General features: G+C 42.9%; 1 protein-coding gene across 1 annotated transcript in view; it reads left to right on the top strand.

The window, feature by feature from the left end:
- Positions 1 to 23,416, top strand: part of LOC118378909 (anoctamin-3-like) — a 120,712-nt gene that overhangs the window by 26,157 nt on the left and 71,139 nt on the right. Inside the window, exons 7-12 of the mRNA XM_052467048.1 lie at positions 1,537 to 1,646; positions 6,099 to 6,184; positions 7,998 to 8,086; positions 12,320 to 12,441; positions 15,317 to 15,451; positions 18,141 to 18,237. Coding sequence (XP_052323008.1) covers positions 1,537 to 1,646; positions 6,099 to 6,184; positions 7,998 to 8,086; positions 12,320 to 12,441; positions 15,317 to 15,451; positions 18,141 to 18,237 — 639 coding nt within the window. The remainder of the gene's footprint in view (positions 1 to 1,536; positions 1,647 to 6,098; positions 6,185 to 7,997; positions 8,087 to 12,319; positions 12,442 to 15,316; positions 15,452 to 18,140; positions 18,238 to 23,416) is intronic.

The following is a 23,416-nucleotide window of genomic DNA, read 5'->3' as shown; positions in this document are numbered from 1 at the left end:
CCAGATATAAATACATAATATAAATATAAATACAGGATCTGGAGCATTCATCACCGTGACGGTGCTGAGCCCGTGGTCAGTCGCAGTAACACAGACGTCACCGTGACGGTGCTGAGCCCGTGGTCTTTGTACGCAGTAACACAGACGTCACCGTGACGGTGTGCTGAGCCCGTGGTCAGCCAGTAACACAGACGTCACTGTGTGCTGAGCCCGTGGTCGAGTCAGTAACACAGACGTCACCGTGACGGTGCTGAGCCCGTGGTCGACGCAGTAACACAGACGTCACCGTGACCTGAGCCCGTGGTCGAGTCGCAGTAACACAGACGTCACCGTGACGGTGCTGAGCCCGTGGTCGAGTCGCAGTAACACAGACGTCACCGTGACGGTGCTGAGCCCGTGGTCGAGTAACACAGCAGTGCTGAACACAGACGTCACCGTGACGGTGCTGAGCCCGTGGTCGAGTCGCAGTAACACAGACGTCACCGTGACGGTGCTGAGCCCGTGGTCAGTCGCAGTAACACAGACGTCACCGTGACGGTGCTGAGCCCGTGGTCAGTCGCAGTAACACAGACGTCACCGTGACGGTGCTGAGCCCGTGGTCGAGTCGCAGTAACACAGACGTCACCGTGACGGTGCTGAGCCCGTGGTTGAGCCCCAGTAACACAGACGTCACCGTGACGGTGCTGAGCCCGTGGTCGAGTCGCAGTAACACAGACGTCACCGTGACGGTGCTGAGCCCGTGGTCGAGTCGCAGTAACACAGACGTCACCGTGACGGTGCTGAGCCCGTGGTTGAGCCCCAGTAACACAGACGTCACCGTGACGGTGCTGAGCCCGTGGTTGAGCCCCAGTAACACAGACGTCACCGTGACGGTGCTGAGCCCGTGGTCGAGTCGCAGTAACACAGACGTCACCGTGAGCTGCAGCTGTTATTTTGTAGAATGGCGAGAAAGAACAGTGATGGATGTACAGAAAAAGATAAGAGGTAGAAAGACTCAGACAAGAAGGCAGGGAAGTTTGGTCTGGAGTCCAGAGTCCCACTGCTACACTGGTTGTTATATTAAGATGCAAAATGGGCCTTCGGGGAGTTAAGTAGAAGAGGGTAAACCGTGATTTGATCACAGAGGGTGAATAGGTCAAACTGTCATTGAGCTCTTTACCCCAGAGGTATTAATGCACGATTTAATGAATTAGTTCAGGATTAGTTTATCCTGATACTTAAAAATGTTATGTTGTGTATACGAATGTGAGATATTAAACTGTTTTAAGCCCAACATTAAGTCACCCTGAATCACTAAAGAGTGTCTGCTGCAAAGTACACAAGACATAATTAATGCAGTCTTCTATTGAGTGTTTGACTGTGAAAATGCAAAATGTGATTTTAATTATTATCATTGATCAAATAAAACAATATCTGGTATAATCCTGGTAAATTAAAACCCTGTGTGGTTCTGTTACTAGGCTAATCCTGGTTAATTAATCTGTTTTTCTCTGTCCTCTCTCTCCCTGAAGCCGGTTTCATCTGAGGTGTCATCAGATAAAGAGTTGGTTACCCAGCAACCCCATGAAGCTGGACAAAGAGGCCCTACCTGACCTAGAGGAGACAGACTGCTATACAGCCCCCTTCAGCAGGGCACGCATGCACCAGTAGGTTCTATACCTAAACCCTAACCCTTACCTGACCTAGAGGAGACAGACTGCTATACAGCCCCCTTCAGCAGGGCACGCATGCACCAGTAGGTTCTATACCTAAACCCTAACCCTTACCTGACCTAGAGGAGACAGACTGCTATACAGCCCCCTTCAGCAGGGCACGCATGCACCAGTATGTTCTATACCTAAACCCTAACCCTTACCTGACCTAGAGGAGACAGACTGCTATACAGCCCCCTTCAGCAGGGCACGCATGCACCAGTATGTTCTATACCTAAACCCTAACCCTTACCTGACCTAGAGGAGACAGACTGCTATACAGCCCCCTTCAGCAGGGCACGCATGCACCAGTAGGTTCTATACCTAACCCTAACCCTTACCTGACCTAGAGGAGACAGACTGCTATACAGCCCCCTTCAGCAGGGCACGCATGCACCAGTAGGTTCTATACCTAACCCTAACATCAACCCCCTAACCCTTACCTCAACCCCCTAACCCTAACCCTAACCCTTACTTTAACCCCCTAACCCTAACCCTAACCCTTACCTCAACCCCCTAACCCTAACCCTAACCCTAACCCCAGTCACTCTAAGACTAACAGTCAATCTGACACAAACAGCTTGTGAGATAGACTGGCTCATGTGTGTTTATTACAGGCTACACTGCAGGAGGAAGAGATGTTAAGTTATCTTTAGACAGTGTCGGCAGTGTCCTGTCTCTGTTATGATAATCTCCCCTGCTAGCATCTCAATCCTCCCGTCACTTGTAAAATAGACGAGCTTGTATGAAATGTTATCTGTTTGTGTGAATTAGAGGCAATAGAGGAGGAAATGATGATAGAAGGACTGCAAATAAAGATGCTATAGTCCAGCTCATAATGGCAGCTGCCGTCTCTATGACAACACTCTCTTTACTTTCTCTATGAAAACAGCCCCTTTCTTTACGGTCTCTGACAACTCCCCCTTTCTTTCCTGTCTCTATGACAACTCCCCCTTTCTTTACCGTCTCTATGACAACTCCCCCTTTCTTTCCTGTCTTTTTGACAACTCCCCCTTTCTTTCCTGTCTCTATGACAACTCACCCTTTCTTTTCGGTCTCTATGACAACTCCCTCTTTCTTTACTGTCTCTATGACAACTCCCCCTTTCTTTTCAGTCTCTGACAACTCCCCCTTTCTTTACGGTCTCTTTGACAACTCCCTCTTTCTTTACGGTCTCTATGACAACTCCCCCTTTCTTTTCAGTCTCTGACAACTCCCCCTTTCTTTACGGTCTCTTTGACAACTCCCTCTTTCTTTACGGTCTCTTTGACAACCCCCCCCTTTCTTTACGGTCTCTATGACAACTCCCCCTTTCTGTATGGTCGCTATGACAACTCCCCCTTTCTTTACGGTCTCTATGACAACTCCCCCTTTCTTTTCAGTCTCTGACAACTCCCCCTTTCTTTTTGGTCTCTATGACAACTCCCCCTTTTTTACGGTCTTTTTGCCAACTCCCTCTTTCTTTTCAGTCTTTTTGACAACTCCCCCTTTCTTTTCGGTCTCTGACAACTCCCCCTTTCTTTCCGGTCTCTATGACAACTCCCCTTTTCTTTTCGGTCTCTGACAACTCCCCCTTTCTTTACGGTCTCTATGACAACTCCCCCTTTCTTTATGGTCTCTATGACAACTCCCCCTTTCTTTACGGTCTCTATGACAACTCCCCCTTTCTTTACGGTCTCTATGACAACTCCCCCTTTCTTTTTGGTCTCTGACAACTCCCCCTTTCTTTTTGGTCTCTGACAACTCCCCCTTTCTTTACGGTCTCTATGACAACTCCCCCTTTCTTTACGGTCTCTATGACAACTCCCCCTTTCTTTACAGTCTCTATGACAACTCCCCCTTTCTTTTCAGTCTCTGACAACTCCCCCGTTCTTTATGGTCTCTGACAACTCCCCCTTTCTTTCCGGTCTCTATGACAACTCCCCCTTTCTTTACGGTCTCTATGACAACTCCCCCTTTTCGGTCTCTGACAACTCCCCCTTTCTTTATGGTCTCTATGACAACTCCCCCTTTCTTTATGGTCTCTGACAGCTCCCCATTTCTTTTCGGTCTCTGACAACTCCCCCTTTCTTTACGGTCTCTATGACAACTCCCCCTTTCTTTATGGTCTCTGACAACTCCCCATTTCTTTCCGGTCGCTATGACAACTCCCCCTTTCTTTACGGTCTCTATGACAACTCCCCCTTTCTTTCCTGTCTTTTTGACAACTCCCCCTTTGACAACTTTTTCCTGGTCTCCCCCTTTCTTTATGGTCTCTGACAACTCCCCTTTCTTTCCGGTCTCTATGACAACTCCCCCTTTTTACGGTCTCTGACAACTCCCCTTTCTTTATGGTCTCTATGACAACTCCCCTTTCTTTACGGTCTCTGACAGCTCCCCATTTCTTTTCGGTCTCTGACAACTCCCCCTTTCTTTTCGGTCTCTATGACAACTCCCCATTTCTTTCCGGTCGCTATGACAACTCCCCCTTTCTTTACGGTCTCTATGACAACTCACCCTTTCTTTATGGTCTCTATGACAACTCCCCCTTTTTTTACGGTCTCTGACAACTCCCCCTTTTTTTACGGTCTCTGACAACTCCCCCTTTCTTTCCGGTCTCTATGACAACTCCCCCTTTCTTTACAGTCTCTATGACAACTCCCCTTTCTTTCCGGTCTCTATGACAACTCCCCTTTCTTTCCGGTCTCTTTATGGTCTCTGACAACTCCCCCTTTCTTTCCGGTCTCTGACAACTCCCCCTTTCTTTATGGTCTCTATGACAACTCCCCTTTTTTCGGTCTCTGACAACTCCCCTTTCTTTATGGTCTCTGACAGCTCCCCATTTCTTTTCGGTCTCTGACAACTCCCCCTTTCTTTACGGTCTCTATGACAACTCCCCTTTCTTTATGGTCTCTGACAACTCCCCCTTTCTCTCTGACAACTTTTTTTACGGTCGCTATGACAACTCCCCCTTTCTTTACGGTCTCTATGACAACTCCCCCTTTCTTTCCTGTCTTTTTGACAACTCCCCCTTTCTTTCCTGTCTCTATGACAACTCCCCCTTTCTTTCCGGTCTCTATGACAACTCCCCCTTTCTTTACGGTCTCTATGACAACTCCCCTTTTCGGTCTCTGACAACTCCCCCTTTCTTTATGGTCTCTATGACAACTCCCCCTTTCTTTATGGTCTCTGACAGCTCCCCATTTCTTTTCGGTCTCTGACAACTCCCCCTTTCTTTACGGTCTCTATGACAACTCCCCCTTTCTTTATGGTCTCTGACAACTCCCCCTTTCTTTCCGGTCTCTATGACAACTCCCCCTTTCTTTATGGTCTCTATGACAACTCCCCTTTCTTTACTGTCTCTATGACAATCTCTCTCTGACAACTCCCCTTTCTTTATGGTCTCTATGACAACTCCCCTTTCTTTATGGTCTCTGACAGCTCCCCATTTCTTTTCGGTCTCTGACAACTCCCCCTTTCTTTACGGTCTCTATGACAACTCCCCCTTTCTTTATGGTCTCTGACAACTCCCCATTTCTTTCCGGTCGCTATGACAACTCCCCCTTTCTTTACGGTCTCTATGACAACTCCCCCTTTCTTTATGGTCTCTATGACAACTCCCCCTTTTTTATGGTCTCTGACAACTCCCCCTTTTTTTACGGTCTCTGACAACTCCCCCTTTCTTTCCGGTCTTTTTGACAACTCCCCCTTTCTTTTCGGTCTCTGACAACTCCCCCTTTCTTTCCGGTCTCTATGACAACTCCCCCTTTCTTTTCGGTCTCTATGACAACTCCCCCTTTCTTTTCGGTCTCTGACAACTCCCCCTTTCTTTCCGGTCTCTATGACAACTCCCCCTTTCTTTTTGGTCTCTATGACAACTCCCCCTTTCTTTTCAGTCTCTGACAACTCCCCCTTTCTTTTTGGTCTCTGACAACTCCCCCTTTCTTTTTGGTCTCTGACAACTCCCCCTTTCTTTTTGGTCTCTGACAACTCCCCCTTTCTTTTTGGTCTCTGACAACTCCCCCTTTCTTTACGGTCTCTATGACAACTCCCCCTTTCTTTACGGTCTCTATGACAACTCCCCCTTTCTTTTCGGTCTCTATGACAACTCCCCCTTTCTTTCCGGTCTCTATGACAACTCCCCCTTTCTTTTCGGTCTCTGACAACTCGAGGCGAGGAGAGGGACGGAAGCTATAATGTGTGACATGTGGGGTCCCAGGTTCGAGGCGAGGAGAGGGACGGAAGCTATACTGTGTGACATGTGGGGTCCCAGGTTCGAGGCGAGGAGAGGGACGGAAGCTATACTGTGTGACATGTGGGGTCCCAGGTTCGAGGCGAGGAGAGGGAGGGAGTGACTGTTGTGGTTCTCTCTTCAGTTATATGGATAATTGATCATATACTGTGCTGACCTTTTGTTGGGACTCCCAGGTTCGATCAACAACAGCAGATGTTCTTCTCAGGGACGGCAGCTATACTGTGTGACATGTATGAGGACGGGAAGTCCCAGGTTCGAGGCGAGGAGAGGGATCTATCTACGGAAGCTATATATCTGTGTGACATGTGGGGTCCCATCTTCTATCTATCTAGGCGAGGAGAGGGAGGGAGTGACTGTTGTATCTGTCTGTTCTATCTCTTTAGTTATATGGATAATTGATCATATCATAATAATGCTGACCTTTTCTACAGGTTTGACTTTCCTCTTTTTCAGTTTTACCATCAATTCTAAAAGACAGATGTTCTTCTCTACAACTCCACCAGAAACCCATAATGCAGAAAAACATAGTCCACCAGACCCTTTCTCTGTACTTTGTTGAACCACCTGCACCAAGTATGAGGACTTCTTGGGTATGAGTCTACAGCTGTATTTGGGGAGATGGGTTGATGGGGAGCGTCTCTGCTACAGGATCTACGCTATCTATATTTATATCTATCTATCTATCTAGCGGAAAGTTGATTAGCAGTGGTCCAATGTTTTTCCAGGGAGAGTACTATCAATATATTTTACTCATCTGAAAATCTAGCTCTAAATCTATCTATCTGTAGTTCTATGCTATCTATCTATCTGGCCACGGGCAAAACATCTATCTATCTATCTATCTACGGTTTCAGCATGACTCAGACAGATTTTTGGTTCCTCCTGATGATGTAATCCAGATGTATTTATTACTATTCACTATGGGCCTGAAAAGTGAGCTTGCAACAGGTAACAAAACCCGGACTTTGTCAACTCACATCGAAAGTGCGGTTTTGGGACTTTTTCCGATTTCATTTTCATTTGCGCCTTCTCCAGTTTCTCCCAGGTGCGGTGCAAACTGTATCTGAAAAGAGCTAACGTGCTTCAACAGTTCAGTTTTTTGTTTGTTTAATGTGTTGCCCTGCAACAACCTCTCCCTCTCTCTCAGCAAGATCAAATGAATCTGACATGATGTCCCAAACAAGATTTAATTAAGACTAATACCGAGACATTCCTGAATAACCTCCCACACTGCAAACAACATAAGAGGCACCTGTTCATCCCAATCTTTCTCAAACTCAAAGGCGTGAACTCTTAACATAAACCTGATAATCTGATCATCTCTAAAGATCAGGGTGTAAAGTCCATCTTTAATTATATGAGCTTCACCATAGCCCTGTGACTCACAGATCAATTCAGTGTCTATAAATGAATTCTCTGAGAGTCCTCACATAATGGCAACTGATATCCTTTATAGCAAAGACACACATAGCCAGACAGCATTGGCTATAAATTATCATTCAGTTTGGTCTCCTAAACTAAGTTCTTATCTCGTTCTTGGTACCACCTAGAACCAAAACATTACCTCATCCAATGGCATATATCAATTATCATTTCTAGACACTCCCATCAAAAATACAACCCCTCATGGACAAGCTCACGGAGAGGAGCGACTGGCAAACAGACATTGTGGAGCCAACTAACTGATTCCCCATTAATCACACCATCCCTTCACATGGTTTAGGAATAGTTACAGACACATTCACAGATAAGACAAACCTGACCTCTCCCCTCTCTGGGCCCCAAGTAACTTTCCCCACATAAGCATACTTATGAAAATTAATAAAACATCTTATTTATCAATGTTACTTAAAGAATTCTGATTCTGCCACATCTGTTTATATAATGCAATGTAATAATCATTATTAGAACTGTGGTAGCTTTAGACAAGAGGCCACCACTGAGGATTCTGTCTAAATTATGATTGGGGTCTAGCAATGTATTTTGAGTCTTGGGAAGGGAAACTAGTATGAGTTTTGAATTAGGACATATTTCCGGTCCACTATGATTCTTTTTGGCAGGACGATATTAAGTGTTTTTCTCTTCTATTTTCTCTTCTATTGTAGGTATCAACAGGTTATTGGGCAATGGGACATATGAGGCGGCATTTCCTCCACACGAGGTACGAACATCGTTATAATGATATTAAAAATCACATTTTGATTTGTCACATGCGCCGAATACAACAGGTATAGGTAGACATTACCGTGAAATGTTTCCGTTACAAGCCCTTAACCGCCGTAACCAACCATTCAGTTTTAAGAAAAATAAGAGTTAAGAAAAAATATTTACTATATAAACAAAAGTAAAAAATAAAAGAGCAACAATAAAATAAAATAACAATAACGAGGCTAAATACAGGAAGTACCGGTACCGAGTCAATGTGCGGGGGTTCAGATGTTAGTCAAGGTAATTTATGTAATATGTACAGTACCAGTCAAACATTTTAGAACAACAGCTCATTCAAGGGTTTATCTTTATTTTTACGATTTTCTACATTGTAGACTAATAGTGAAAACATCAAAACCATGAAATAACACATATGGAATCATGTAGTAACCAAAAAAGTGTTAAACAAATCGACATATATTTTATATTTGAGATTCTTCTGAGTAGCCAGCCTTTGCCGTGATGACTGCTTTGCACACTCTTAGAATTCTCTTAACCAGCTTCACCTGGAAAATGATTTCACAAGAGCCTTATTTCACATGATATACCTAAATACTTACAACCAAAAATATAATATAAAAATATATTATTATTTTTCTTTAGGTTATTTAATTAGAGCAATAACACATTGTTAAAAAATATGACTGACTTGCATATAAATTGATCAATTAAAGGCAATCTAGTGCCTATGTTAACTTTGATTTTTTTTAACAATGTGTTATTGCGCACCAAAGGGATAACTTGAAGGTTAATTAAATAATCTAAAGACAAATATGATTGAAATGATAGACCTTTCAAATGTTTTATGCAACAGTATCGTCTGCTTTAAAAAAATAAAATAAAACTACTTTTAACAACCATCAGAATTTGGTCAAAAGCCAACATATTAGCAAAGAATTAAGTGTGGGCAAAGTGTTCGTGTCAGGCTAAAATGATATCGAACGTTTTTTCCATTACAACATTTGACAGTTATATTCACTGTGGTTATCTGAAGCGCAATTTGTTATTCCCCATCATCTGCAACAATGTCGTTGAGCGTCGTTACAATTTTTCCTTTGCGGTACCTCAAACTGTCGTGATTACCAGCTGAGATTGAACTTTTACGAGTTGATTTTACTCATGGCTCAAACTTTTGTCTGGGCTGTGTCGTAACATCCTCCTAAAATCTACTCTGAGCTGGGATTTTTGTTGTTGCCTTAAAACATGTTTTAACAGGATTCCTATGACTTTTTCTGAGATGCGTTGTGGATACGGGCCCAGGGCCCGGTTTCCCCAAAAGTATCTTTTAAGTCCATCATTAGAACCTTTGTAGGACCATTGTTAAATCTCTGAGCTGTTTCCCAAAACCTTCATTACTAAAATTGCGCTTGAAAATACTCCTAATTTACAGACTGCCTCAGCCCACTTTTAGAACAGCTAAGTGTGTCGTAAAATAATTTTCTCCCCCCTAACCCGTGACTTTATACACAGAAGATCTCCGCTAAAATGTTTACCTGTCTCTCTGTGACCGACCGATACGAGGTTGAATACACATACAGAGTTGCCTATGTCCTTTGCATTTATCACAAACAAGCGAAGGATAAAAAGAGACCGAGACGACTGCATTAAAAGATAAATAGCCTCACCCACAGTATAGGCTATACGCCTAATATATTTCAATGATATTGAAATCAATTTAATTTTAATCATTCAATTGAGTTTTATTTGGCAACTAATTTTTTGTCTCAAGTTATGTAGCCTAACCGGTGATCAATGATGTGCTAAATTTTAAATTAGAGCATTAGTGTTAAGGTAAGCATTAGAATAAGCCGTCCTCAATATTTGCATAATCATTTTGTTGGTGTTTACATACTGGAGAGGGAATGCAAAACAACGACGCTGGACAGAGTGGAATCAGGTGTATCAAAAAGGCTGTTTATTGAGTCAAAGATATCTTACATTTACATTACATTTAAGTCATTTAGCAGACGCTCTTATCCAGAGCGACTTACAAATTGGTGCATTCACCTTATGACATCCAGTGGAACAGCCACTTTACAATAGTGCATCTAAATCTTTTAGGGGGGTGAGAAGGATTACTTATCCTATCCTAGGTATTCCTTAAAGAGGTGGGGTTTCAGGTGTCTCCGGAAGGTGGTGATTGACTCCGCTGTCCTGGCGTCGTGAGGGAGTTTGTTCCACCATTGGGGGGCCAGAGCAGCGAACAGTTTTGACTGGGCTGAGCGGGAACTGTACTTCCTCAGTGGTAGGGAGGCGAGCAGGCCAGAGGTGGATGAACGCAGTGCCCTTGTTTGGGTGTAGGGCCTGATCAGAGCCTGGAGGTACTGAGGTGCCGTTCCCCTCACAGCTCCCCTCACAGCTCCGTCCTGACGTTTATCGTGCACGGACCTAAGCAATGCGACTCTGTGAGGAGTCAGAATAATTAGGCTGCCTCGCCAGAGTTTACAACAGAATGTATACACAGAATAATGTAGGTGGAGTCTCGTCGTGTTGGTCTTCTGACTGGTCCTGAAGAGTTGGAGGCGGGCCTGCTCTAGCCAGAGCAGGCGCCCCATTGGTGCACAGCAGAGTTCTCTGCTCACGTCACCCGACCAGTGGTGGGGGTGGAGTGTGAGTGTGCGTTGCTTCATGAGATGTATGTGTGTCAAGGAAGCGTGGATTTAGGGACTGGTAATGTCTGCTTTAGGCTCAGGTGTTTCCTGTTTATGCAGGAGTGCATGTAGGGTTCAAATGTCAGTGAGATAGTTTGGCACTCTAAGCTCGTTAGTGTTGCAGGATGCTCTTTGTAGTTACAGGGGTGTATATTTGCGTGATGGCAGCTGTGTGTCTTTCGGATAATCATGTTATTGCACGTAGGCTCTAAACTTGACTGAGGACACTGGGCCCAGAGTTATCTGAGGGCATCCGGTTTAACCAGAGCTTTGGTCTGCTAGTAATGCTTGATATTAGATTATTTATATAACACCTGCAGTTTATCGTGCACGGACCTAAGCAATATGACTCGGTGAGAAGTCAGCTAAATTAGGCTGCCTCGCCAGAGTTTACAACAGAATGTATACACAGAATAATGTAGGTGGAGTCCCGTAGTGTTGGTCTTCTGACTGGTCCTGAAGAGTTGGAGGCGGGCCTGCTCTAGCCAGAGCAGGAGCCCCATTGGTGCACAGCAGAGCTCTTGTCACCCGACCAGTAGGGGGGTGTCAGTGAGATAGTTTGGCACTCTAAGCTCGTTAGTGTTGCAGGATGTTCTTTGTAGTTTACAAGGGAGTATATAGTGGTTGGTGGCAGCCGTGTGTCTTTCGGATAATCATGTTATTGCACGTAGGCTCTAAACTTGACTGAGAACACTGGGCCCAGAATTATCTGAGGACATCCGGTTTAACCAGAGCGTTGGCCAGCTAGTAATGCTTAATATTATGAATATTTATATAACACTTTCTTTTGACAAATTCCTCAATTTAGTGAACATTCTAAATTGCACTTAGCGAACAGTCTATTAGCCAACGTTCTAAACTGCATTTAGCGAACATTCTATTAGCCAACGTTCTAAACTGCATTTAGCGAACATTCTATTAGCCAACGTTCTAAGCTGCACTTAGCGAACATTCTCTCTGCGCGGTGTTTTTGGAAACTCATTATATCTTCTGCCGTTGCGTCGTTAAAATACTTGTGAGCCTAAATTCCATCGCTATCGGGAAACCGGGCCCTGTTATTGTTTTAACAATTACATTACAATGATACGGATTGCTATACAGTACATGAGTGTTACTAACCGTATGGGGCTGTTGTATTTGGCATAGTCAGCAGGATTTGATTTATCAACTTCAACTCCACCTGTTACATAAGGTTCTGTGTCTCTGTTTCAGGGTGGATACAAAACTAGTCTGTCACTACAGATGTAGGATCTTAATTTGATCACCCTGTTGCAGGAGAACTTTCCTGCTCAGCAGGAAATGTAAACTTGTAGTGTATTTGAGGTTTAAAAAGGCTTAATTATAATCCACATAATTCACATATCCCGTTGCTGGGGGGATTATATTCCTGCTGTAGCAAACTGGCTCAAATTAAAATCCTACATCTGAATACACCTGTTAATTCTCTGGATACCAAAAGTGGATAGAGTAGTGGGACTAGACCAGTGACCACCTGTCTTCCACTAATGTTCATTCTCCGTGTCCTTGTGTTCCAGGGTGGCTATAGGAGCCGACACCCTATTAATACCCACGGTGCCCAGAACCACAGACACCTGCTGTACGAGAGGTGGGCTCGCTGGGGCATGTGGTACAAGTACCAACCCCTCGACCTTATCAGGTAGGTGTGTGTGTGTATGTGGTGGTCTGCATGTGTGGCGTGGTGGTACACTCTTAGAGAAAAAAAAAGGTGCTATCTAGAATTTAAAAGGGTTCTTCGGTTGTCACAATAGGAGAACCATTTGAAGAACCCATTTTGGTTCCAGGTAGAACCCTTTTCGCAGAGGGTTCTACATGTAACCAAAAAGAGTTATCCTATGGGAACAGCCAAATAACAATGTTGGTGTGTGTGTGTGTGTGTGTGTGTGTGTGTGTGTGTGTGTGTGTGTGTGTGTGTGTGTGTGTGTGTGTGTGTGTGTGTGTGTGTGTGTGTGTGCGTGTGCGTGTGTGCGTGTGTGTGTGTGCAATTTGTGAGAAAGAACCTTCACAGGGGAACCCAAGCAAAGTACCCTTCTCAGGAGTCCTATCTAAATTAAATACAGCAGACCATAGCTAGGTCTGAGCCGGTCCAATTGGATTTCTCTCCTCTCCATTTAAACATAATGAGGTCTGAACAGGTCCCACTTTAAAAGTCAACCCCAGTCGGGAGGTTTTTGACACTTGGCTTCGTTCCTCTGTATGAAACACAACTGGGCTTCGTACCTCTGTATGAAACACAACTGGGCTTCGTTCCTCTGTATGAAACACAACTTGGCTTCGTTCCTCTGTATGAAACACAACTGGGCTTCGTTCCTCTGTATGAAACACAACTGGGCTTCGTTCCTCTGTATGAAACACAACTGGGCTTCGTTCCTCTGTATGAAACACAACTGGGCTTCGTTCCTCTGTATGAAACACAACTGGGCTTCGTTCCTCTGTATGAAACACAACTGGGCTTCGTTCCTCTGTATGAAACACAACTGGGCTTCCTCTGTTCCTCTGTATGAAACACAACTGGGCTTCGTTCCTCTGTATGAAACACAACTGGGCTTCGTTCACTCTGGGCTATGAAACACAACTGGGCTTCGTTCCTCTGTATGAAACACAACTGGGCTTCGTTCCTCTGTATGAAACACAACTTGGCTTCGTTCCTCTGTATGAAACACAACTGGGCTTCGTTCCTCTGTATGAAACACAACTGGGCTTCGTTCCTCTGTATGAAACACAACTGGGCTTCGTTCCTCTGTATGAAACACAACTGGGCTTCGTTCCTCTGTATGAAACACAACTGGGCTTCGTTCCTCTGTATGAAACACAACTGGGCTTCGTTCCTCTGTATGAAACACAACTGGGCTTCGTTCCTCTGTATGAAACACAACTGGGCTTCGTTCCTCTGTATGAAACACAACTGGGCTTCGTTCCTCTGTATGAAACACAACTGGGCTTCGTTCCTCTGTATGAAACACAACTGGGCTTCGTTCCTCTGTATGAAACACAACTGGGCTTCGTTCCTCTGTATGAAACACAACTGGGCTTCGTTCCTCTGTATGAAACACAACTGGGCTTCGTTCCTCTGTATGAAACACAACTGGGCTTCGTTCCTCTGTATGAAACACAACTGGGCTTCGTTCCTCTGTAAACACAACTGAAAACACAACTGGGCTTCGTTCCTCTGTATGAAACACAACTGGGCTTCGTTCCTCTGTATGAAACACAACTGGGCTTCGTTCCTCTGTTCCGTTCCTCTGTATGAAACTGTTCCTCTGTATGAAACACAACTGGGCTTCGTTCCTCTGTATGAAACACAACTGGGCTCTGGAAACACAACTGGGCTCGTTCCTCTGTATGAAACACAACTGGGCTTCGTTCCTCTGTATGAAACACAACTGGGCTTCGTTCCTCTGTATGAAACACAACTGGGCTTCGTTCCTCTGTATGAAACACAACTGGGCTTCGTTCCTCTGTATGAAACACAACTGGGCTTCGTTCCTCTGTATGAAACACAACTGGGCTTCGTTCCTCTGTATGAAACACAACTGGGCTTCGTTCCTCTGTATGAAACACAACTGGGCTTCGTTCCTCTGTATGAAACACAACTTGGCTTCGTTCCTCTGTATGAAACACAACTTGGCTTCGTTCCTCTGTATGAAACACAACTGGGCTTCGTTCCTCTGTATGAAACACAACTTGGCTTCGTTCCTCTGTATGAAACACAACTGGGCTTCGTTCCTCTGTATGAAACACAACTGGGCTTCGTTCCTCTGTATGAAACACAACTGGGCTTCGTTCCTCTGTATGAAACACAACTGGGCTTCGTTCCTCTGTATGAAACACAACTTGGCTTCGTTCCTCTGTATGAAACACAACTGGGCTTCGTTCCTCTGTATGAAACACAACTGGGCTTCGTTCCTCTGTATGAAATACAACTGGGCTTCGTTCCTCTGTATGAAACACAACTTGGCTTCGTTCCTCTGTATGAAACACACAAGTGAAACACAACTAGGTTCGAAATGGATTCCAATTTTAATTCAACCCCATGCAGCTCGCTACCTGTGATGTTTTTCCTAATCTTTTAAGTTTGTTGGACTCCTGATGAAGGGCTATTGGCAAAATGTTGTGATGAGATGCAGTAAAATTGTTAGTTGTGCATCAAAGATCACGTCTGTGATCTCGTTTCTTCACTTTTTATTGTTTTTTTAATCCGTCCATCTACCTGGAAACATGATAGGTGTGCTAAATATACCTGTACTCATTTATATTAACGGAGTTGCTTCCTTTCAGGCAAACACAGCTGGGTCTGAATGGCTCCAATTTAATCAATGTATGTCGGGAGTTTTACGAATCTATTCTCTCTATTGGACTTTTCATGCACTACGGGCTTTACTTTAGGGAGAAGGTCGGCCTGTACCTTGCCTGGTTGGTTACAAAGAACTTGTTCCTGCCAGGCGAATACAGCCGGGTCGGATTTTAACTAATCCTTTTCTAATCTATCTTGTTCATTGGACTTTCCTCTCCAGGCGTTACTTTGGGGAGAAGATTGGGCTGTACTTTGCCTGGTTGGGCTGGTACACTGGCATGCTGATCCCTGCAGCTCTGGTGGGTCTCTTCGTCTTCCTCTACGGACTCCTTACTATGGACACTAGTCAAGTCAGGTCAGTCAGGACACATCAGGGGTTAAACTGGGCCGGGTCCCGGCCGGATCCGAGACGTGACACCAATGATCCAAATGAGAGCCAGTCATTGTAGCACAGGGAGAGAAGTACGCACGCCCAGTCGTTGTAGCACAGGGAGAGAAGTACGCACGCCCAGTCATTGTAGCACAGGGAGAGAAGTACGCACGCCCAGTCGTTGTAGCACAGGGAGAGAAGTATGCACGCCCAGTCGTTGTAGCACAGGGAGAGAAGTATGCACGCCCAGTCGTTGTAGCACAGGGAGAGAAGTATGCACGCCCAGTCGTTGTAGCACAGGGAGAGAAGTATGCACGCCCAGTCGTTGTAGCACAGGGAGAGAAGTACGCACGCCCAGTCGTTGTAGCACAGGGAGAGAAGTACGCACGCCCAGTCGTTGTAGCACAGGGAGAGAAGTAAGCACGCCCAGTCGTTGTAGCACAGGGAGAGAAGTACGCACGCCCAGTCGTTGTAGCCTACAACATCCTTAATGCAGTCGTGGGAAAACAGCTTTTGAAAGCAGTTTTGAAGGTCACTGTTAAGAGGAAGATCTCTGACCTTTCTGTTGTTACTAGGCTGTACTTATTTGTCAAACGCAACCATTTTAGAACCCGTTTTTTAGCAGCGTCAATGGCGTTAAAATGCACGGGGTCCGGTGTGACGTCCTACAGTATATTCACAGGACATGATCCTTGGTTAGCTGAGTGCCATTCAAGTTGCTAACTAGCCACAAGATAGCCCAATGGTTTACATTATATCATGTGCACTCTAGCTAACGATTAGCCCAATTATTTACACTAGAGAGTTTGCGCTCTAGCTAACGATTAGCCCAATTATTTACACTAGATAGTTTGCGATCTAGCTAACTATTAGCCCAATTATTTACACTAGAGAGTTTGCGCTCTAGCTAACGATTAGCCCAATTATTTACAATAGAGAGTTTGCGATCTAGCTAACAATTAGCCCAATTATTTACACTAGAGAGTTTGCGCTCTAGCTAACGATTAGTCCAATTATTTACACTAGAGAGTTTGCACTCTAGCTAACGATTAGCCCAATTATTTACAATAGAGAGTTTGCGATCTAGCTAACGATTAGCCCAATTATTTACACTAGAGAGTTTGCGCTCTACCTAACGATTAGCCCAATTATTTACACTAGAGAGTTTGCGATCTAGCTAACGATTAGCCCAATTATTTACACTAGAGAGTTTGCGATCTAGCTAACGATTAGCCCAATTATTTACACTAGAGAGTTTGCGATCTAGCTAACGATTAGCCCAATTATTTACACTAGAGAGTTTGCGATCTAGCTAACGATTAGCCCAATTATTTACACTAGAGAGTTTGCGATCTAGCTAACGATTAGTCCAATTATTTACACTAGAGAGTTTGCGATCTAGCTAACGATTAGCCCAATTATTTACACTAGAGAGTTTGCGATCTAGCTAACGATTAGTCCAATTATTTACACTAGAGAGTTTGCGATCTAGCTAACGATTAGCCCAATTATTTACACTAGAAAGTTTGCGATCTAGCTAACGATTAGTCCAATTATTTACACTAGAGAGTTTGCGATCTAGCTAACGATTAGCCCAATTATTTACACTAGAGAGTTTGCGATCTAGCTAACGATCAGCCCAATTATTTACACTAGAGAGTTTGCGATCTAGCTAACGATTAGCCCAATTATTTACACTAGAGAGTTTGCGATCTAGCTAACGATTAGTCCAATTATTTACACTAGAGAGTTTGCGATCTAGCTAACAATTAGCCCAATTATTTACACTAGAGAGTTTGCGATCTAGCTAACGATTAGCCCAATTATTTACACTAGAGAGTTTGCGATCTAGCTAACGATTAGCCCAATTATTTACACTAGAGAGTTTGCGCTCTAGCTAACGATTAGCCAAATTATTTACACTAGAGAGTTTGCGCTCTAGCTAACGATTAGCCCAATTATTTACACTAGAGAGTTTGCGATCTAGCTAACGATTAGCCCAATTATTTACACTAGAGAGTTTGCGCTCTAGCTAACGATTAGCCCAATTATTTACACTAGAGAGTTTGCGCTCTAGCTAACGATTAGCCCAATTATTTACACTAGAGAGTTTGCGCTCTAGCTAACGATTAGCCCAATTATTTACACTAGAGAGTTTGCGATCTAGCTAACGATTAGCCCAATTATTTACACTAGAGAGTTTGCGATCTAGCTAACGATTAGCCAGTTTGCGATCTAGCTAACAATTAGCCAGTTTGCGATCTAGCTAACGATTAGCCAGTTTGCGATCTAGCTAACGATTAGCCCAATGGGTGCATGCAGATGAGCAACCCTCAGACTATTTATTTATAGCCACTATGCTGCATCTGATGGGGTACATCAGGTGATGATGCATATTGCTAAGTAACACACCTGAATGATAATATGGACCAATATGTCATTTCTGGAAGGGGGAAATTATATTTTAGATGTCGGCTTCATTTGATTTTCATTTATTCTGTAGAATGTCCTTTTTAAAACATTTTTAAAAAGTGACCAGAACAGTCATTCTCCCCCATTAAATTGTAGGTCCATCTGCAACCCCACCCACTCCGTCCTTCGGTTGGGGTTTTTCCATGTCCTTTATAAGTGTTTTAAAGACATGAATATCTGTCTGTCTATTTTGTCCCATCAGTAAAGAGATCTGTGAGGCCAACACAACAATCATGTGTCCCATGTGTGAGCAGAACTGCAAACCCTGGAAACTCAGTGACAGCTGTGTCTATGCTAAGGTCAGTAATACAACCATGAAGCTTTTCTATTCTGTTATCCACCTTGGTAGCTCTCGTACTGTAGTAAACAGAAGTAATATTACTGTTAGCTAGTACTGTAGTAAACAGAAGTAATATTACTGTTAGCTAGTACTCTAGTAAAGAGCATTAATATTACTGTTAGCAAGTACTGTAGTAAACAGAAGTGATATTACTGTTAGCTAGTACTGTAGTAAACAGAAGTAATATTACTGTTAGCTAGTACTGTAGTAAACAGAAGTAATATTACTGTTAGCTAGTACTCTAGTAAAGAGCATTAATATTACTGTTAGCTAGTACTCTAGTAAAGAGCATTAATATTACTGTTAGCTAGTACTGTAGTAAACAGAAGTAATATTACTGTTAGCTAGTACTGTAGTAAACAGAAGTAATATTACTGTTAGCTAGTACTGTAGTAAACAGAAGTAATATTACTGTTAGCTAGTACTCTAGTAAAGAGCATTAATATTACTGTTAGCTAGTACTGTAGTAAACAGAAGTAATATTACTGTTAGCTAGTACTGTAGTAAACAGAAGTAATATTACTGTTAGCTAGTACTGTCGTAAACAGAAGTAATATTACTGTTAGCTAGTACTGTAGTAAACAGAAGTAATATTACTGTTAGCTAGTACTGTAGTAAACAGAAGTAATATTACTGTTAGCTAGTACTCTAGTAAAGAGCATTAATATTACTGTTAGCTAGTACTGTAGTAAACAGAAGTAATATTACTGTTAGCTAGTACTGTAGTAAACAGAAGTAATATTACTGTTAGCTAGTACTGTAGTAAACAGAATGAATATTACTGTTAGCTAGTACTCTAGTAAAGAGCATTAATATTACTGTTAGCTAGTACTGTAGTAAACAGAAGTAATATTACTGTTAGCTAGTACTGTAGTAAACAGAAGTAATATTACTGTTAGCTAGTACTGTCGTAAACAGAAGTAATATTACTGTTAGCTAGTACTGTAGTAAACAGAAGTAATATTACTGTTAGCTAGTACTGTAGTAAACAGAAGTAATATTACTGTTAGCTAGTACTCTAGTAAAGAGCATTAATATTACTGTTAGCTAGTACTGTAGTAAACAGAAGTAATATTACTGTTAGCTAGTACTGTAGTAAACAGAAGTAATATTACTGTTAGCTAGTACTGTAGTAAACAGAAGTAATATTACTGTTAGCTAGTACTGTAGTAAACAGAAGTAATATTACTGTTAGCTAGTACTGTCGTAAACAGAAGTAATATTACTGTTAGCTAGTACTGTAGTAAACAGAAGTAATATTACTGTTAGCTAGTACTGTAGTAAACAGAAGTAATATTACTGTTAGCTAGTACTGTCGTAAACAGAAGTAATATTACTGTTAGCTAGTACTGTAGTAAACAGAAGTAATATTACTGTTAGCTAGTACTGTAGTAAACAGAAGTAATATTACTGTTAGCTAGTACTGTCATAAACAGAAGTAATATTACTGTTAGCTAGTACTGTAGTAAACAGAAGTAATATTACTGTTAGCTAGTACTGTAGTAAACAGAAGTAATATTACTGTTAGCTAGTACTGTAGTAAACAGAAGTAATATTACTGTTAGCTAGTACTGTAGTAAACAGAAGTAATATTACTGTTAGCTAGTACTGTAGTAAACAGAAGTAATATTACTGTTAGCTAGTACTGTAGTAAACAGAAGTAATATTACTGTTAGCTAGTACTCTAGTAAAGAGCATTAATATTACTGTTAGCTAGTACTGTAGTAAACAGAAGTAATATTACTGTTAGCTAGTACTGTAGTAAACAGAAGTAATATTACTGTTAGCTAGTACTGTAGTAAACAGAAGTAATATTACTGTTAGCTAGTACTGTAGTAAACAGAAGTAATATTACTGTTAGCTAGTACTCTAGTAAAGAGCATTAATATTACTGTTAGCTAGTACTGTAGTAAACAGAAGTAATATTACTGTTAGCTAGTACTGTCGTAAACAGAAGTAATATTACTGTTAGCTAGTACTGTAGTAAACAGAAGTAATATTACTGTTAGCTAGTACTCTAGTAAAGAGCATTAATATTACTGTTAGCTAGTACTGTAGTAAACAGAAGTAATATTACTGTTAGCTAGTACTGTAGTAAACAGAATTAATATTACTGTTAGCTAGTACTGTCGTAAACAGAAGTAATATTACTGTTAGCTAGTACTGTAGTAAACAGAAGTAATATTACTGTTAGCTAGTACTGTAGTAAACAGAAGTAATATTACTGTTAGCTAGTACTCTAGTAAAGAGCATTAATATTACTGTTAGCTAGTACTGTAGTAAACAGAAGTAATATTACTGTTAGCTAGTACTGTAGTAAACAGAAGTAATATTACTGTTAGCTAGTACTGTAGTAAACAGAAGTAATATTACTGTTAGCTAGTACTGTAGTAAACAGAAGTAATATTACTGTTAGCTAGTACTCTAGTAAACAGAAGTAATATTACTGTTAGCTAGTACTGTAGTAAACAGAAGTAATATTACTGTTAGCTAGTACTGTAGTAAACAGAAGTAATATTACTGTTAGCTAGTACTGTCGTAAACAGAAGTAATATTACTGTTAGCTAGTACTGTAGTAAACAGAAGTAATATTACTGTTAGCTAGTACTGTAGTAAACAGAAGTAATATTACTGTTAGCTAGTACTGTCGTAAACAGAAGTAATATTACTGTTAGCTAGTACTGTAGTAAACAGAAGTAATATTACTGTTAGCTAGTACTGTAGTAAACAGAAGTAATATTACTGTTAGCTAGTACTGTAGTAAACAGAAGTAATATTACTGTTAGCTAGTACTGTAGTAAACAGAAGTAATATTACTGTTAGCTAGTACTGTAGTAAACAGAAGTAATATTACTGTTAGCTAGTACTGTAGTAAACAGAAGTAATATTACTGTTAGCTAGTACTGTAGTAAACAGAAGTAATATTACTGTTAGCTAGTACTGTTAATGTCCATGAGGATCCCACTATTGTTGGGGCCTGTTACATTTAAATTCCAGTCCATTCAGGAAATTCCAATTCTCTTTAATGCTTTTCAGTAGCTAGGTTTCCATCCAATTGGCAACAGATGTGAATATTCTAGAATCCGCAACTAAGAAAGATGCACATTTTTCCCACCAGTGGTGTGTTTCCACCAAACAGACTTGTTCCACCAAACAGACTTGTTCCACCAAACAGACTTGTTCCACCAAACAGACTTGTTCCACCAAACAGACTTGTTCCACTGTTCCACCAAACAGACTTGTTCCACCAAACAGACTTGTTCCACTGTTCCACCAAACAGACTTGTTCCACCAAACAGACTTGTTCCACCAAACAGACTTGTTCCACCAAACAGGCTTGTTCCACCAAACAGACTTGTTCCACCAAACAGACTTGTTCCACTGTTCCACCAAACAGACTTGTTCCACCAAACAGACTTGTTCCACCAAACAGACTTGTTCCACCAAACAGACTTGTTCCACCAAACAGACTTGTTCCACCAAACAGGCTTGTTCCACCAAACAGACTTGTTCCACCAAACAGGCTTGTTCCACTGTTCCACCAAACAGACTTGTTCCACCAAACAGACTTGTTCCACCAAACAGACTTGTTCCACCAAACAGGCTTGTTCCACTGTTCCACCAAACAGACTTGTTCCACCAAACAGACTTGTTCCACCAAACAGACTTGTTCCACCAAACAGGCTTGTTCCACTGTTCCACCAAACAGACTTGTTCCACCAAACAGACTTGTTCCACCAAACAGACTTGTTCCACCAAACAGACTTGTTCCACCAAACAGACTTGTTCCACCAAACAGACTGGCCTCTCTATGCTGATCAACTCAGTGGCCTCGTGGTTAGAGCGTCCACGCTGAGATTGGACTTCGATCCCTGGCCGAGTCACACAGAAGACTGTTGTCTGTCGCACTGCTTTGCTTTATCTTGGCCAGGTCGCAGTTGTAAATGAGAACTTGTTCTCAACTGGCTTACCTGGTTAAATAAAGGTGAAATGAAAAAAATGAGACCCAATGCGTCTATTTTCTTGACAATAGGCTGGTGCCCTGTCCAGGGGGTGTACTGAGGAGATAGACTAGTGCCCTGTCCAGGGGGTGTACTGAGGAGATAGACTAGTGCCCTGTCCAGGGGGTGTACTGAGGAGATAGACTAGTGCCCTGTCCAGGGGGTGTACTGAGGAGATAGACTAGTGCCCTGTCCAGGGGGTGTACTGAGGAGATATAGACTAGTGTCCTATCCAGGGGTGTACTGAGGAGATAGACTAGTGCCCTGTCCAGGGGTGTACTGAGGAGATAGACTAGTGTCCTGCCCAGGGGGTGTACTGAGGAGATAGGCTAGTGCCCTGTCCAGGGGGGTGTACTGAGGAGATAGACTAGTGTCCTGTCCAGGGGGTGTACTGAGGAGAGATATAGACTAGTGTCCTATCCAGGGGGGAGTACTGAGGAGATATAGACTAGTGTCCTATCCAGGGGGTAGTACTGAGGAGATATAGACTAGTGTCCTATCCAGGGGGGAGTACTGAGGAGATATAGACTAGTGTCCTATCCAGGGGGGAGTACTGAGGAGATATAGACTAGTGTCCTATCCAGGGGGGAGTACTGAGGAGATATAGACTAGTGTCCTATCCAGGGGGTGTACTGAGGAGATATAGACTAGTGTCCTATCCAGGGGGTGTACTGAGGAGATATAGACTAGTGCCCTGCCCAGGGGGTGTACTGAGGAGATAGACTAGTGTCCTGTCCAGGGGGGTGTATTGAGGAGACAGACTAGTGCCCTGTCCAGGGGGTGTACTGAGGAGATATAGACTAGTGTCCTATCCAGGGGGGTGTACTGAGGAGATATAGACTAGTGTCCTATCCAGGGGGTGTACTGAGGAGATATAGACTAGTGTCCTGTCCAGGGGGAGTACTGAGGAGATATAGACTAGTGCCCTATCCAGGGGTGTACTGAGGAGATATAGACTAGTGTCCTATCCAGGGGGGTGTACTGAGGAGATATAGACTAGTGTCCTATCCAGGGGGTGTACTGAGGAGATATAGACTAGTGCCTATCCAGGGGGTGTACTGAGGAGATAGACTAGTGCCCTGTCCAGGGGGTGTACTGAGGAGATATAGACTAGTGTCCTATCCAGGGGGTGTACTG

Source organism: Oncorhynchus keta, chromosome 17 (genome assembly GCF_023373465.1).
Source record: "Oncorhynchus keta strain PuntledgeMale-10-30-2019 chromosome 17, Oket_V2, whole genome shotgun sequence".
Lineage (NCBI taxonomy): Eukaryota > Metazoa > Chordata > Actinopteri > Salmoniformes > Salmonidae > Oncorhynchus > Oncorhynchus keta.
This window is presented reverse-complemented; position numbering and strand designations above follow the sequence as displayed.